Source organism: Anabrus simplex, chromosome 3 (assembly GCF_040414725.1).
Source record: "Anabrus simplex isolate iqAnaSimp1 chromosome 3, ASM4041472v1, whole genome shotgun sequence".
Taxonomy (NCBI): domain Eukaryota; kingdom Metazoa; phylum Arthropoda; class Insecta; order Orthoptera; family Tettigoniidae; genus Anabrus; species Anabrus simplex.
The window spans coordinates 307,479,472-307,498,337 of NC_090267.1; the positions used below are offsets into that span (position 1 = coordinate 307,479,472).

The following is an 18,866-nucleotide window of genomic DNA, read 5'->3' on the forward strand; positions in this document are numbered from 1 at the left end:
AAACTTAAAACTTGGTACCAGAAAAGCTGATGACTTCAGGATCTCTAGAAAAATAGAAAATTTTCAAATTACTCTGAGGGGCCTCGCTGGGAGTCTCAAATTTGGGGCTCAGCATAAGAACGCAGTCGGATATATTTATCCTAAACGATAACCTATAGGTTTCATGGGCTTAAAAGATTCCTGGATGTCCTAATTTTTAATTGCCTCCCCCATATAAAGATGGTGGCATAATCTGCCAGACGAGCTAGAAAAATTGAAATTTAGCAAAATTATAGCTTTCAGCCTGTAACCGACGGAAAATTTACGAGATGTTTAAAATGTTTATTTCCTCTCCCCCCTAAAAATATCGAAATATGGAGGCATGAGGCAATTTAAAGAAAGTACAGACCTTCCTTTTGAGGTATTTGGTGGTTAAACGGTAAGTCGTATCACAAAACGGATGTCACGTCCTCTGTTCAATTTGGAGTGATCTACAACTTTGGTCCTATGACTTTTTGTCGTATCTCTATCCCTTATACGTTAAATGTGGCTCTATTCTTTGGCACTTTTTTTACACGTATAATTGGTAGTTTGATTCACTTATCCGAAAGATATGATCATCAACTTCTACGTGAACCTTAGCACACACAGTAGCTATATGTGTACCAAATTCTATGTTTGTAACTGTCACATATGTGTCCGAAAAGTAATTCAGTGTGAGAAAACCTTACCGTATTCAACCTTTCTAACTTAATCTTACCCATAAATAGATGAGATACTAGAACATATCATAGGACCAGCCATTTAGACCGTTATATATGGCGTCTTATCGTATGCCTACAATCCTTTTGTCGATATGATGTACCTTTTAGAGCAGTTCATCTTCAAATGAAGGTAAAAATGCACATACTTTCCTATGTCGATCTATATTTATTCATTGAAGTCGATTTGTAGCAATCCAGAAAGGGTGTACGTGAGTAGTATAATAGGACAGTGCGGGCGCCACCGCCACCGCAGGCTCCCAGAGGCCTCCTCCACCACCACCACAGCCAGAGGCCTCCCAGAGGCCTCCTCCACCACCACCACAGCCAGAGGCCTCCCAGAGGTCTCCTCCACCACCCGCGGGAAATTTGAATTTGTAAACAAAGCCACGTGCTTTTTGACAGCTATCATCGACAACAACGCATCGCTAACCTCACTGCTGCCATCTTGACGGGCCTAAACCTCAGTAGTACCAACTTAACCTAACTAGCGCGAGATAAACAAATCCACGTGCTTTTTGACAGACAACAACGCATCGCTAACCTCAGTGCTGCCATCCTGACGGACCTAAACCTTAGTGGTACCAACATAACCTAACTAGCGCGAGATAAACAAATCCACGTGCTTTTTTGACAGCTGTCATCCGCCATCTTTAAACCACAGAGCACTGTGCTGCCCTCTTTATCACAGTAGCTACAAATTCGTCACCTGTCATCGGCAGTGCTGCCATCTTAGCGGGTCTAAACCTTAGTGCTACCAACTTAACCTCACTAGCGCGAGATAAACAAATCCACGTGCTTTTTTGACAGCTGTCATCCGCCATCTTTAATCGACAGAGCACCGTGCTGCCCTCATGCGGGACAATTTCGCTAGCTGTCATCCGCCATCTTAATCGACAGAGCACCATGCTGCCCTCATGCGGGTAATTTCGTCACCTGTCATCGGCAGTGCTGCCCTCATGCGGGACAATTTCGCTAGCTGTCATCCGCCATCTTTAATCGACAGAGCACCGTGCTGCCCTCATGCGGGGTAATTTCGTCAGCTGTCATCCGCCATCTTTAATGAACAGAGCACCGTGCTGCCCTCATGCGGGACAATTTCGCTAGCTGTCATCCGCCATCTTTAGTGAACAGAGCACCGTGCTGCCCTCATGCAGGGCAACTTCGTTAGCTGTCATCCGCCATCTTTTAATGAACAGAGCACCGTGCTGCCATCTTTAGTTGACATGTGGTGGCGGCAAGTTCTACATCCACAATCTGAGAGCACCGTGACGTACTCTTCGTTGTGGCGGACAATTTAAAAAAGAACATGTCAAGGAATACCTTTGTTCTAAAATAAAACAAGACTACGGTTCTGAACGGCTTGCGTAAGATAGCGATTGTTATAACCTCCTTTTCCCTGCTCTGTTAAGGCATAGCTTTATCGAACATACAACGCGATCTTACACATAAGACAGCATGCATATCACGTACCTGCAAGTTCAGACTTGAACACATAATACTGCTTATAGATCGACGTTGTTGAACACTGCATTGCATGGCTAGAATCGAGCACTGTTTAGAAAGAGAAAAATATCTTCTCAGCATGCTTACTAAGCTGCTCTTTTTCCTCTATCAAGCTACATCTCTATCGAACATGCATTGCAAAAGCAAGAGTATTGCAAGTTTAGACTTGAACACATACTACCGTTTATAGTTCGATGTTGTTGAACACTGCATTGCAATCAAACACTGTTTAGAAAAAGAAAAAGAATTCTCCATACTTACGAATCTGCTCAACACCTTTTTTCTTGCTTTTCTTCTTTGAGTAATAAACGAAAATCTATCTTGCAAATAAGGAGCGGGAAGAAGATAATACCTAATCTAAAATAAAAGAATATGCCAATTCTACATTATTTATTTACATCTTGTATGTACAAGTTTTATCTCGAATCATTTTACCGTAGTGCGTACTTCTCGACGCAATTCTTGTATGTACAAGTTTAAACTTGCCGTACTACGCTCTCAGCGTACCTCTCCCTACAATATGTACAGTGAATTGTGATGTAAGACAGCGTAACGTAAGTACACACCTCTAGTATAATGTTTACACACATCCGCTTTATGTAAAGTAGTACCTATCAATACTACCATGCCCCCAGGCTAGAGTGTTGGTAGAATTTGGAATGACAAACCGCTTGCAATCATCATTATTAAGGGCTACCTTACTAATTAAATGAGTGTACAACTGGTGCTTCTTGCTTCTAATGACAGACATTTGCTTATGCAAAACAGGTGGATTACTTTTAATGCAATTGTTATAGTTTTCAAAACTTAGCTGATTCTGAACGACATTCTTTTTAACCCTCTTCAATCTCTTTATTTGTAATCCATTTAAGAGTTTTATGCAATATTACTTGGATTTAGTACCTACAAATGAATCGATAATATTCCCAGCACATTCATCTTTCATTTTACCTAGAACCTTTTTGTTCACTAGCGGTAGATGATATTAATTATTTGCAGGATAGTTACTTGTATCAAACCTACCCAAGTCTGGCTTTATATCATTATAATAGTCATCAGTTTTGATTTGATAAATAAACGAATCGGTATCTGTGTAGAGCAATTGCACATTATGCGCGTACTTCTTCATCATATAATCGTAATGGAATTCATACATGAGTGTTTTAGCCAATTCAAGTACTGCGAAGCCGACGTAGGTAGGTTTGTCATACTTAACCTTAACACGATTCATCTGTATAATAACCAAATTCTCATGTATGATGGTGCAGCTCTGGAAATTTGGTTTACTTATTAAATAGTTAGCACCATACCTTTTCTTAATATTATCCCAGTTTGTAATCAATTTTACATCAACGCGTTTGTCAACATTTTCCATAGTCTTACCAAACACACTGTTATTCATGAGCTTGTAGAAATCTTTTTCAAATTCGTTAACCGCATTCGTTCTTAAATTATTGTTCAGATCGATATATGGCTTTAGCCACGGTGACTGATTAAATTCTAGTACGCGATGAATTTTGGATAACTTCAAACCATGCTGCAAACACTGTTTTAAATTTCGGTAATGAATGATATACTTAGATTTATCACACAAATTAGCAATTAGCATTTTCGTCGTTGATGCGATATAGGGGACTTCACATTTTCAGGACAGAAAGGTAAGTCATTATGAGAAGTGTGTAACTCTTTAGGATACTGTAAGTCAACTTCGAGGAAATAGCCTTTATCAGCTTCATCGCCTAGGGCGTGCAGCTGTAAAGCATCAATTTCGCACTGCGTTAGCCAGCGGAAACCACTCACCGGTAGATGCTGACTCATTGCCCACCCATACTGATTATTAGCATCGAGATAAACGATATACTGAGATTCCTGACTAGAATCGAAACTCGGCATGTACTTATTATTTGCCTTGGAATACCGCCCGCTGCACTGACTTAGACCGCCTCGAATAGATGATTTTATAAAGTGCACCATATCAATATCAGTTAGCAGTTCCAAATTCACCTGCGTGTATTTTAACATCGCATCCCAACTTAACCCAGGTGCAGTAAAATGCTGACACGGGTCAAGGCTGTAGGTTTTCTTGCAAACACAGCGAAAATTTTCAAAAACATCAGCTAACAAAAGTACATCCGTCTTTAAATATAAAACGGAGTATTCAACCAGCGTTTGAATGTGGAACTGCTCCCAGATATGTTGTGCATGTAAATAGTCATCATCACTAATATCTGCTGAATTCAGCGAGCTGTAAAAGGATTGTTTCGATGGTAAGGCACGTTCTTCGAGGCGTTCTAAGCAGTCAAGATATTCTTAACAAAAAACGCCCTTACGCCGAAGTAAATTAAACTGCACTTCTTCGGAAAAAACGCGTCGAATTTCCGTAAATTGTTCTGGCTGTAAATGACTAGAAAATTTATCGAGGCTACTCGCCATAAAGCGAAACGAGTCAAGGAATCTCAGTTTTATAGAATGCTCCGCATCTACTTTTACAGGCTTTGCAAACGCAATGTACCGCTCTTTATTCTGAGGGATTATATCTACTTTTTCATCTGAAGCTCCAAATTGTGAAATGATGAAATGAGAGTCGTAACCAGATAAGTTATGAAAAATTACAGGGATAAATTTAGGAACTCTATACTTAAGATTACAGCTATAATGAGCGGCACATCTGTAGAAACCAGTTAAATGATCATGATCAAAAACTTTAGGGTCATTTTCGGAAAATTCCCCATCACAAGTGCTACACTTTGTAGCACGTTCATGATCATTTAACTGAATTTCGATGAGTGGCTTCATAGGAATATTACTATTTAGAATACGACCAAGAAGAACTGCATCACTTTCAAGTCTTTCTAAAAATTTTTTAGCAGCATCATGTCCTCGATACAGCTCTAACTTGTTAAGCGTACTATCATAACTACACTTGATGTAATACGCGAAGCTATACGGGACATGCATGTGCGTAGTATTAGTGAAAGTGTTGTCAGGATTAGGTGAGCATGTGTTGCATGGCGTGAGGATGGCTTCAAAGTCTGCATAAATCACGAACGGTACCCACATCTGCTTGTGAAAATTTGTAAATTTTAAAACATTATTGCCCGTAGTAGGTATCTCTGTACGTACATGATTGCAGTCATTCTTGGAATGCTTCGTTAACTGATCTTCAGTTCTAAAATACTGCAAGCATCCATCACATAGCCACTTTTTACCATCATGTTTTGACAACTGACTACCAACAAGTCTACTCAGATTTTTAATCCAGCAAAAGTGGCTATTTTCACTGTTTTCAATATAGAGTAAGTTAACATGAGTACTCTTCTTATGACATGTATAATACAGAGGACCTACTACAGACTTTTTCTCTACACCATACACATTAATGCTAATGTTATTTAGTTCCTCAAAGCGCTTAATATCCTTTATCTGCACAGGAAATTCTATACTATCGAAATTTAGCTGCGTTTAATAGTGTGGATACGATGATGTTCTATTCGCTACATTCCTTTTCACAGGATTTAAAGCCGACATCACCGCCCATGCAAAACATGCCTCGTCATTGTTTTGGATGTTTACAACAGCTTCTTTTCGCTGAATCCATGTCGGCAGCTCGATGTACGATGAACCTCGCATGGGATTGTACTTATTGATGTTAACTTCTAGATACATTATTTCAACTAAAGCCCACCCTGATTCCTTTTCCTGAAATTCCTCACTCTTAGTTGAAATAATGTTAGAGACATCCCTAAGTACATCACCAAAATTAGTCGACTCACTTATGACAAAATTCTTCGTATTAATTGATTTAATGTCCGTTATTTCGGATTCATCCGTGCTTTTAATGTACAAGGCGAAAAGTTCAAAATTAACTTTAAATAAATTATGATTGGACAAAGACTTAGCAAGAAGCTGTTGTACATCCGGTTGAACACAATTTAAAAAGTTTGAAGTGCTCTGAAACTTTTGACTGGGGCGAATTCTGTAACTAGAAATCCTACTTTTAAATGCTGTATTAATTTCCTCGATGTTTGCGTTACTACCACTTCTACACGCATTATTTTTATGTGCATTACTCCGTAAGTGCCCCTGAAAATGTGAAGATGGTACATCAGTGTTACAGTGCTCGCAGTGAATAGTTTGAAGTTCATTTTTCCTGGGTTTTTAATACTAGTACTTTCTACAGCTACATCAGTAGCTGCACGCTTTTTCCCTACTACTACCTGAGGGCAAGTAGATATTTGATGTACCTCTACTAAGTGAGCCTGGTATTGCTCTACATTAGCGAAATACACCCCACAAACTTCACATAAAGCGGATGTTATGCTAGGGTGTTTTACTTTTTTATGCCGCGTAAGGGTAACTACCCTCGTAAACGTCGCCTCACACTGCTCGCAGGTGAACGTAGTAGACGCTTCTCCATGTTTCATTTTTAAATGTCGTGTAAGAGCATCTCCTCTTGTAAACTTTACATTGCATTCCTCACAGCAGGGGAACATCTAAAAAGAGAACAACCAATAGAGATTAGGTGAAAGTTACGATGTTCGGAAGAAACCAAGTTTCAACGTATAGAGATCGGACATGGCTGTGAGTTTGAAATTATAAAATTAACCTCGTCTATAGCATGAGGATTGAAGAGAACAACTATTTATGATTAGCTTAAAGTTACGATGTTCGGAAGAAACCAAGTTTCAGCCTGTTGAGGTCAGACATTGCTGTGAATTTGAAATTATAAGATTAACGTCGCCTATAGCACGAGGATTGAAGTGAACGACTATTTATCAATAGACTAAGGTTACGATGTTTTAGAAGAAACCAAGTTTCAGCCTGTTGAGGTCAGACATAGCTATGTGTGTGTTTGAAATTATAAAATTAACCTCATCTATACCATGAGGATTGAAGAGAACAACTATTTATGATTAGCTTAAAGTTAAGATGTTCGGAAGAAACCAAGTTTCAGCCTGTTGAGGTCAGACATTGCTGTGAGTTTGAAATTATAAGAACCTCGTCTATAGCATGAGGATTGAAGAGAACGACTATTTATCAATAGACTAAAGTTACGATGTTCGGAAGAAACCAAGTTTCAGCCTGTTGAGGTCAGACATAGCTATGTGTGTGTTTGAAATTATAAAATTAAACTCGTCTATAGCATGAGGATTGAAGAGAACAACTATTTGTGATTAGCTTAAAGTTAAGATGTTCGGAAGAAACCAAGTTTCAGCCTGTTGAGGTCAGACATTGCTGTGAGTTTGAAATTATAAGATTAACCTCGTCTATAGCATGCGGATTGAAGAGAACGACTATTTATCAATAGACTAAAGTTACGATGTTTTAGAAGAAACCAAGTTTCAGCCTGTTGAGGTCAGACATAGCTATGTGTGTGTTTGAAATTATAAAATTAACCTCGTCTATAGCATGAGGATTGAAGAGAACGACTATTTATCAATAGACTAAAGTTACGATGTTTCAGAAGAAACCAAGTTTCAGCCTGTTGAGGTCAGACATAGCTATGTGTTTTTGAAATTATAAAATTAACCACGTCTATAGTATGAGGATTGAAGAGAACGACTATTTATGATTAGCTTAAGATTAAGATGTTCGGAAGAAACCAAGTTTCAACGTATCGAGGTTAGACATACCTTGAAATCTTCGCGCTGCAAACTGTTACTCGGATGAATAAAATGCGTGCGTTCAAGCTATAACTCGAATGATAATATTCTGGTCGTACCTAAAAAGAAAAGAACAAACATATATGAATGTAGTGTAGGGTACATCAGCTAGCCTAGTTATCTTTACAACTCAAAGTTCGAAAACATACCTTAAAATGCACGTGTTGCAGACTGTTACTCGGATGAATAAAATGCGTACTTTCAAGCCTGTGACTCGAAATAAATATTCTAGTTGTACCTAAAAAGAAAAGAACAAACATATATGAATGTAGATGTCCATTACCTAGCGTAGAAGTTGCTTTGCAAACAGTAACTAACAGGTCTGGCTTACCTTAAGATAAAGGCTGAAGAATAATATTCACAGCAGACAGTACTTAGACGGGAGATGTGCACGTAATAAACGCATACAGAGAACTTCGAGCGCTTCACGCAGACTGCAGTGAGTAAATATGCTCCTTGTTACCAAGCGGATATCAAGAATTGCAGACGTTTGCGGTACAGTCGGAATGAAATGTTTATGCAACAAGAGCTCTCCTGAGTGACTTACGCTGAGTTCTGCAGGCTGGCGTATTTAAGCCGGGATCGAACCTGCTGTTGATGCCGAGGTGTTAGAATTTAAGAGTTCTGCAGTGGATCGAGCCTTGGAAAGTTAGCACGCGATCCTCGACTTCTGGACTTAAACGGGAGGGTACTAAGCTAAGCAAGAAGCCGACATCCGCGGTATACCTTACCTGTAGGCATTTAAAGGTATTGTGCTAAAACCGCATCTAGCTAGATCATGTAATTACACGTTATGACGATCACGCAGGCCCCTCGCCTAGCATTTGCTATTTTTTACGGCTTCCGACAGTAGGAGTTCGAACCCGCTATCTCCCGAAGTAGCGAAAATGATTGCGGGTACAAGAGTGTTGAGGGTGATTCATTTGTCGGATGGAGGTGATAAGCCTTGTGCAGGTTTCTTCGGTAGGAGTAGGCTATGTGCCGGTACCGGGATATCTAGTTATAAAACCCGCTACAACAAATTTATCGCGTATACTGCGATTTAAAATCCTAGTCCTTTAACGTCAGGAAGGCCGGTCGTAAAACTATGGTGTATGATCTAAGAGACGGGGTGTGCAAAAAGCCAGCATTAAGTAAGGGCTGTTGATGGGGACGTTAAACCTTGTGCAGACTCTTTCGAAAATGATTGTGAGTATAAGATATTGATGGTGATTCATCTGTCGGATGAAGGCGTTAAGCTGTGTGCAGGCTTCTTCGGTAGGAGTAGGCTATGTGCCAGCACTGGGCTTTACCCTCTCCCTACTGTAGTATATTACATTCTTAGGTAGTTTCGAGGGCATACAAAAAGCCAGCATTAAGTAAGGTCTGTTGATGGGGGCGTTAAACCTTGTGCAGACTCCTTCGAAAATGATTATGAGTATAAGATGTTGAGAGTGATTCATCTGTCGGATGGAGGCGTTAAGCCCTGTGCAGGCTTCTTCGGTAGGAGTAGGCTAAGTGCTGGCACCGGGTTTTACCCTCTCCCTACGGTAGTATATCACATTCTTAGGCAGTTTCGAGGGTGTGCAAAAAGCCAGCATTAAGTAAGGGCTGTTGATAGGGGGGTGTTAAACCTTGTGCAGGCTCCTTCAACAGGAGTAGCCTATATGCCGGCGCCGTGCAGGCTCTTTCGATAGGAGTATGCTATGTTCTGGCGCTGTGTTTTAACCTCTCCGTACAATCATAATATTTTATGTTAGGAACTTACACGAGCTAAATGCTACACGGCTAAGAAAACGCTCTTTGAGTTACAAGTGGCTTATCAGCACGCAGTGTCCTCGTTCAAGGTTAGTACAGCCGGAAGCCGAGTGTACAATTTCAGCCAACGCATGCATTTCATACTTCGCTCTAACTGACTGCACCGATACAACTTCAAAGATAGTGTTCTATGTGGTAGAACAAAAAATGTAACCCGTAACCCGTTCCTAAAGCTTAACACTGTAAATGTTTGGAGGTCCTGTTTTTACAGCTAGATGTAGTTCCTAACGTAGCAGGGCCGGGATTAAAAATATGTTTTACAGCCGAGTGCCTCCTCCTGACGCAAGAGTTTAAATCGCAATACGTAGTTTCCCATTTTCACACCAGGCAAATGCTGGGGCTGTACCTTAATTAAGGCCACGGCCGCTTCCTTCCCACTCCTAGCCCTTCCCTGTCCCATCGTCGCCATAAGACCTATCTGTGTCGGTGCGACGTAAAGCAACTAGCAAAAAAAATCGCGAGAATCTGTTTTACGACTGGTTGCCCTTCCTGATGCGAGATTTTAAATCACAAGAATCCGTTTTACAACAGGATTCCCTTCTAGGATTTTAAAAAGCGGTATCTAGCCTCTTACATCATACAATATTGTTTTACGGTGCGGCCGGTTGCCCTTCCTGACGCGAGATTTTAAATCACAAGAATCTGTTTTACAACTGGATGCCCTCCTAGGATTTTAAATAGCAGTATCTAGCCTCTTACATCATACACTATTGTTTTCGACCGGTTACCCTTGCTGACACAAAACTAGCAGTATCTAGCCTCTTACATCATACACTATTGTTTTACAGTCGGTCGCCCTTCCTAACGTCAAAGAACTGGGAATAAGAATCTGTTTTACAATTAGATGCTCTTTTTAACACGAGAATCGGGGTTTTACAGCTAGATGCTCTTCTTAGAATTTTAAAAAGCAGCATCTAGCCTCTTACATCATACACTATTGTTTTCGACCGGTTGCCCTTCCTGACGCTGAAAGACCAGGATTTAGCCAGTTACCCTTCCTGATGTAACAAGACTAGGATTTATTTTAGACTGCACTTGTCTAGAAATAGCTACATGAAATTATTATATAGAAAGAGAATTACCAGCTCCTACGGTTTGGTTTAGTGTGCTTGCCTCTCACCCGGTAGTCTCGGGATCGATTCTCTTGGGATTAAAAGATGTAGCTTGATACAGGAAAAAGAGCAGCTTAGTAAGTATGCTGAGAAGATAATTTTTTTCTTTCTAAACAGTGCTCGATTCTAGTCATGCAATGCAGTGTTCAACAACGTCGATCTATAAGCAGTATTATGTGTTCAAGTCTAAACCTGCAGGTACGTGATATGCATGCTGTCTTATGTGTAAGATCGCGTTGTATGTTCGATAAAGCTATGCCTTAACAGAGCAGAGAAAAGGAGGTTATAACAATCACTATCTTACGCAAGCCGTTCAGAACCGTAGTCTTGTTTTCTTTTAGAACAAAGGTATTCCTTGACATGTTCTTTTTTTAAATTGTCCGTCACAACGAAGAGTACGTCATGGTGCTCTCAGATTGTGGATGTAGAACTTGCCGCCACCACATGTCAACTAAAGATGGCAGCACGGTGCTCTGTTCATTAAAGATGGCGGATGACAGCCAGCGAAATTGTCCCGCATGAGGGCAGCACGGTGCTCTGGGGATTAAAGATGGCGGATGACAGCTGACAAAATTACCCCGCATGAGGGCAGCACGGTGCTCTGTCGATTAAAGATGGCGGATGACAGCTGTCAAGAAAGCACGTGGATTTTTTTATCTCGCGCTAGTGAGGTTAAGTTGGTAGCACTAAGGTTTAGACCCGCCAAGATGGCAGCACTGCCGATGACAGGTGACGAATTTGTAGCTACTGTGATAAAGAAGGCAGCACAGTGCTCTGTGGTTTAAAGATGGCGGATGACAGCTGTCAAGAAAGCACGTGGATTTGTTTATCTCACGCTAGTTAGGTTAAGTTGGTACCACTAAGGTTTAGGTCCGTCAAGATGGCAGCACTGAGGTTAGCGATGCGTTGTTGTCTGTCAAAAAGCACGTGGCTGTCAAAAAGCACGTGGATTTGTTTATCTCGCGCTAGTTAGGTTAAGTTGTTACTACTGAGGTTTAGGCCCGTCAAGATGGCAGTACTGAGGTTAGCGATGCGTTTTTTTCTGTCAAAAAGCACGTGGCTTTGTGTATCTCACGCTAGTTAGGTTAAGTTGGTACTACTGAGGTTTAGGCCCGTCAAGATGGCAGCAGTGAGGTTAGCGATGCGTTGTTGTCGATGATAGCTTTCAAAAAGCACGTGGCTTTGTTTAAAAATTCAAATTTCCCGCGGGTGGTGGAGGAGACCTCTGGGAGGCCTCTGGCTGTGGTGGTGGTGGAGGAGGCCTCTTTGAGCCTGCGGTGGCGGTGGCGCCCGAACTGTCCTATTATACTACTTGCGTGCCTTTGTAATTAATAATTTACAAATCGATAATGACTCTCAGCAGGAGGGCGTCTGCTATTGTAATCATTACTCCCCACATCGACTTTAACTGGCAGTATGAATGGAGTCTTTCTCCAACTCCTCTGTACCAGTATAGCTAATATTTTCCTTCTCGAATTGACTGGCAGAAGGCTAGGGAACGTGCAATTTTTTTCAAAACTCCTTTACCCGATTGTGTTTGGTAGTAGGCTAGGGTGCTCGCCATTGTAAACAAATTTACCCATCTAAAATGTGCTTGACGTTAGGCATAGTGGCCTGCTATTATAATGGAAACTCACCAACCCGGTGTGAGTGGCAATAAGCTGACTGACATTAGGAAAAGGGACCTTTCATTATATTGATAACAGCATAACTCAATTTTGACAGGCTGCAGGGAAGTTGCCTGCCAATATAATAAAAATTCCTCTATTGTTATCTGTCTGGAAGTAGTAAATGGGGCCTGTCATTGCAAGGAAAACACCCCAAATATATTGTGACCGCGCAGCAGGCAATGGGGCCCGCCATTATAATGAAAATTCCCAAATCGATTGCGAATGGCAGTAGGTAAGTGGATCTGCCGTTATCGCCACAACTCCTCAACTTGCTCTCTACATTAGAAGCAACGTATGCGGATCTCCCTATGCTGTTTCTCGGATAACGCTCAGGGACATGGAATTTAAAAAAAAAAATCTTATTCGCTGCATGTACAGTAATTCACTTAGATATCCGTATACAATATAGAATACCGTAGCGAAGCACAGGTACATTTGCTAGTATATATATATATATATATAGATTCATTGGCATTTTAAGATCATGAGCTTAACTTCGATAGATTCTAAGAGTGGTGGAATCTTTTTTGAAATATTTACTGAAATCCAGCACAGATGTGGTAAAGATAGTCAATTCATTAAGTTAAATGACATAAACATCATCATTTGCGGATAACAGTTTACAAGAAAGGAAGTTCTGAACATTCGACCTCGCTGGACGTAAATATAACGTCAAACCGACTGAAGGAATTCGTGGACTCAGTGAGTCTCTGGTTTACACGCAGCTTAGATCTCAGCTTGATGAAAATAAAAGTAAGGATTCATGGTGTTAATTATAATACCAGTTAAGAGGTCTGATAGTAACTGCCATAGAAATACTTCAACTAACCACCATTTTGGTCTAGAGCATCCATACCCAAACTGTGGTCCGCGGATTCCTGGAGGGCCGCGACAATAATCCAAGGGGTCCGCAATAATAGTGTAAGTTGTAAGTATTTGAAGAGTTGAATTTCACCGTATACACACAATTCATAGGCCATTGTACTAAATTTAGTAACTATGTCTTCACTGTTGTATAACTTGCATACAGTATGTGTAACTCTTAGTTTGGCCGAAGGGTGGTGCAAGTTATCAGCGGGAAAAGGAAGAAATACTATGGGCAGTGTAAGTGATGTAATTGTGAGACACTTGGAATTACTGGTATCCACACTCAGAACTCAGAATATATTTTTCGCCTATGGTCGAGTTAATCTCATGGATCAGAAATGTCTTCTTTGAAACTGAACTTCAACTGCCCTCCCTTAAGGAAGACCAACTGCCGAAGTATCTTGGCAGAGTTCTGAAATATGATGTTTAGCTCCAGGAAGTTCCATGAATATATCAAAACTCCAGGTCTCTGATTGACTTTTGGGTCCATGAAATCCACTCTCCCCTTCAATTTCTAGAAAGGAAATACTGCATGTAATGCCTTTCACGACAACATACCTGTCTGAGTGTACCTTTTCTGCTCTCGCACAAATGAAAACGAAGTACAGAAACAGAGCTAATGTAGATGCTGATCTTCCGCTCGAGTGACTATGTTTGTAAAACGTTTGGTCTTTGGAAAACAGCACCTCCCTTCTCATTGATTCAACAACCGCAATAAGTGAATTTTTTCAAGTAAGTTTCCAGATTCAGACTGTTGTAATTATTAGCCAAGTGTTACATTGTTTTATAATTTCTGTGCATTTCAAAGAAAGTTTAAAAACAGAAAATGAAATTTTCTTAAGTATCGAGTGCTTTATTTTCAGACATTGGAATTAATCTCCGTAAATACGCAGAAGATAAGCTCCAATTTCTTTGCTTAGGAGATATATCTAAGTTTGAAAAATTTTCTAAAATCTTCCCCCTTGATGCTCTAGAGAACTTAAAAATATCTTATCAAACAGATTACCAATGGGGTTCAAGTCAGATGATTTAGCAGGCCAATCGACATGTAATAGGGTGGGGGGGAGTGTTCATGAAACCAGTCACATATGTGTTCATCCCGATGAACTTTGCTGTTGTCATCTTGAAAATTCGGGGTATCATAGCATACTCATCATGCACATGTTGACTGAAAGGGAACACCTGATCATCCAGAATGTTTAAATAAACATGCTGGCTCATGTTAGTAGTCACCTGACTTTTGATTCACGTCGTACAATCCTGAAATAAGTACAACAGTGCACTGGCCACAGCAACAATGATTAGTTAATACCTGACACTAGCTTCACACACAACTGTTGAACCGGGTGTGACATGGCCTTACAGACATCCAATGCTTGGTGCCATAGTCAACGTGTTCTAACATACACCTAAGAAAATGGAAATTGCAACATCATGAAGGCATTGGTCGTTTGTGTTGATTTTCAAGATATGGAACGATGCCATGTAGGTATGTAAACGATCAAAGTTTCAGACCCATTGGATTGTTGCTATAGGTCTCCCCACGTGATTGGTCGCGGAGGAATCAACTCCAGTATACGGACTCTGGTGTAGCGTAGTTGACTAGCAGTCTGTGCAGTGAAGTGTTCCCCGTCAAACATGCCTCGACGACAGAGAAGAGCACGCTATCAACAACTGTCGCCGTCTGAGAGGGCTCGGATAATTGGGCTGTGTGAGGCTGGATTTTCGCTAAGGACTGTCGCTGCACGTGTTGGCCGACAGGCATCTGCTGTACAACATGTATGGCAGCAGTGGTCAAATGAAGGTACCCACACTCGTAGAACCTGGCACAGGCCCAGCGTGACAGACAACTGTGAGAGATGATCGCCGCATCATTCGGATGACCCGGGTGGAATCCCATGCAACAGCAGCGCAAATTCGAGCAGCTGTGGCACCCCACGTTACACAACAAACTGTTGGTAATCGCCTGCGTGCAGCTGGCTTATGAGCCCGTATCTCTGCAGAAGGTGTTCCATTGACCCCAAAACAGCGACGTGTAAGGCTGGCCTGGTGTCGAGAAAGATCGACGTGCGTCGACGAATGGCATAGGGTCGTCTTTAGTCATGAATCGCGCTTCTGTCTTGCCCGCAGTGATCGACGGAATCGTGTGCGCCGACGTACCGGGGAGAGGGGCCGCCCCGATCTTATTGTCGAGAGGCACACAGGGCCAACATCATGCATTATGGTCTGGGGAGCTATTGGCTTTAATGTGAAATCACAATTTGTGCTTGTTGAGGGCACTATGACTGCTCGACAGTACGTTGACAGGGTACTCAATCCAGTGGTTGTCCCTATGATGGCGAACATTGCTAATGGGATGTTCCAGCACGACAATGCCCGGGTTCACACTGCACGCATCTCCAGAGAAGCTCTCCACGACATCACAACCTTAGAATGGACCGCCAGATCCCCGGACCTAAGTCCTATTGAGCATGTGTGGGACATGATGGGTCGACAACTGGACAACCGTCCTCAGCCACCCATAACTCTGGAACATCTGACCCGTGCAGTGCAACAAGCCTGGGCCACAATTCCTCAGGAAGCGATCCAGGGCCTTATTGACTCCATGCCTCGACGAATTCATCAATTGCAGCTCGTGGTGGGCATATCCTGTATTGATTGTTGTCCAAACTTGCGGTCAGAGGGACCTGAAAGTGTAATAATCGAATCACAACCGAACACTTGTCCTGCATGTTCAATTGCAGCAATGTAGCACCTCTCCTTCTGGGTGTTGCAATTTCCATTTTCTTCAGTGTATTACGTTCTGGCAATAGTATTGACTCTATTGTAAATGACCAGTAAGAACCATATGCTTTTTAAAATAAGCCAAATGTATTTTTTCTTCTTCAGAGGACATCATTTCCAATACCATCCCTACAACATCTGCAACTGCTGAAGTAGCTTTTGGATGGACGTCAAGCCAATACGAACACAAATGGGCCGTGGGTGTCCACAAAAGGAACTCAGGGGAGCGGTTTGACCATATATGTGGAGGAACTTTAGTTACTGCTCAACTAGTACTGTCAGGTGAGGATTCGATGTTACTGTAATTAACTGCAAATATTTCTTCACGCTGTTTTCTCAACAATTTGCTTACATAATTGTCGATATGAGTAAGACTTAGTTTCACGTTAGTGTTGATTCCTTTTTTCATAATCGGTTTTGACCAGCTATGGACCACGTAAATAACTTTTCATGACTTGAGCATTCTTTGGCACCAGTACTCCTTCATTCCCTTGCTTACAGCTTATTTCTTTCCAGCCGTCCAATGTTATTTCTTCTTGGTCGCTGTTTCTGGCTATAGGAACCCCTCAAATGTGTTATCTTTTTCCTGAAAGTGATCCTGTTGTGGATGTTTTGATCCATGATGCTCATATCTTGTAGATCCTTCTTGGTGTTAACAAATCATTTGTCATAGGAGTTGCCTTTCCTATTGGGCTCGTTGAAATGGTTAAAATATATTTAGTGAGTAATTGCGCATGTCCTTAGTCGATGTTTAGGTTGCGATACTTATCAAATCTACTTTATTTATTATAACTTCGTTATAAGGATATCTGAGAAACCTCCGTGGCTCAGACGGCAGCGGGTCGGTTTCTCAGCGCTGGGTTCCGTAGTTCAAATCCCGGTCACTCCATGTGAGATTTGTGCTGGACAAAGCGGAGTCGGGACAGGGTTTTCTAAAGGTACTCCGGTTTTCTCTGTCATCTTTCATTCCTACAACACTCTCCAGAATCATTTCATTTTCATCTGTCAGTCATTAATCATTGCTCCAGAGGAGTGAGACAGGCTTCGGCAGCCGGCACAATTCCTATCCTCGCCGCAAGTTGGGGGCTTCATTCATTCCATCCCTGACCCGGTCACTGACTGGAAAACAGGTTGTAGGTTTTTTATAAGGATATCTGAGACTTCGAGAATGTCAAGTTGTCTTAAACCAGGGTCTCTCAGGGTGCATGCACCAGGTGCACGGTGCAAAACACAACTTCGCTTGGTTGACCAGAGTGCAGATCCCCACTCCTCGATTTAAAACAATAGCGCTGTCTCTTTCTTTCCCCACGCCTGTCTCGCTCGCTCCGCTTGTCTCCCTCTTCCTCGCTTGCTCCTTAGCTCTCTAAATCCGAGCTGAGTTGAGCCGAGTAGCCCAGAATCGAAGTGTTGGTCCAAGCCGAGCCGAGTGGGACCGATACACTGTGCACAGGAACTCTGCCCCGCAGTTTGCACGCGTGAGAGTTTGGGCGTTTGAGGGGCCCTGTCTTAAACGATCGCTACATAAGTACAAAATGAATATTTAAAATATATAATGAGTAAATAAGGACTCGAACCCTCACTATTCTGAGAAACCAGGTATATCTACCGTGCATAATTCCACACATCCTTTACAAGCGTACAGTTTTACGCATTATATCTCTGTATTCACTAGGAGACCGAAAGTTCTCATTTCGAAAAATATGTGGTACTGTATAATGGCCCAGTTTTAAGCCTTCATTGAATGCTCTAACAATATTAAGATGTTTAAGCTATCACATTTGCTGTATACCATTTACGTTCCATAGTTTATATCATCATTTGAAAACAAAACACTTCTCTATCAATTACGACGAGACAAGACTGCACGGTATGGTCTGGAATTGGTCGCAGCCTATTACGTCTTTTGTGATTCCACTCGGCCATTTTCTTAAAAATATAGCTGCTTAGCCCAAACAGATTTGCAATTCTCTAATGACAGATATAGGGGTGGATATAGTCTGTACAATACAGTAATAATAATAATAATAATAATAATAATAATAATAATAATAATAATAATAATAATAATTATAATAATAATAATAATGGCGTGAGGCCTTCTAAGAGTCTTGCTGCAGTTCATTCGAGTTTGACATCGAATAGGTGACCTGTGCGTCTATGAGGGGGAGGTCCTACATATGATGAAGTGTAATGGTGAAGACGGCGCATAAACCTAGTCTCCGAGCCATCGGAATTAACCAATAAAGATTAAAATTCCCAACCTTGCCGTGAATTGAACTCGAGACCTTCTGGACCGAAGGCTACACGCTAACTATTTAGCCATGGAGCCGGAGTGTACAATGCTATAACATTTTATAAATATGATCAGAGAATCGAGCTCCGATCTACATTAAAGGGTACAGTGATTGTAAGACGAGCCATGAACCTCACTTACTGCCTCTTTTACAGATTTTGTATTGGGAAGTCTACATCAAGCTGTATGTACACAACATTGCTGTTGGCTAAGATGTCATGCAAGACACGCCTAAGATTTAATTTGTTGCAGGTTACATATGTTCAAGAAAAAATACACGTAAAAGCGGGCAACTCACGCGGTATTTGACACTGTGAAGGGATCGGGGTACAGTTAGCCATAATATAGTGATTTTTCCAAGTGAACTTGACTTAAACTTTAATATTACGATGTGAATAGCAGAATATTCAGAGGGTTTACTGTTCGTACAAGTG

The 18,866-nt window shown here is 41.4% G+C and overlaps 1 protein-coding gene across 2 annotated transcripts in view; it reads left to right on the forward strand.

The window, feature by feature from the left end:
• Positions 1 to 18,866, forward strand: part of LOC136867254 (CLIP domain-containing serine protease HP8) — a 62,971-nt gene that overhangs the window by 16,539 nt on the left and 27,566 nt on the right. The window contains exon 2 of one of the 2 annotated variants that reach the window (XM_067144395.2): positions 16,245 to 16,421. The exons of the other annotated variant lie outside the window; for it this stretch is intronic. Within the exon in view, the coding sequence (XP_067000496.2) occupies positions 16,245 to 16,421 (177 nt within the window). The remainder of the gene's footprint in view (positions 1 to 16,244; positions 16,422 to 18,866) is intronic. 2 annotated transcript variants of the gene reach the window in all.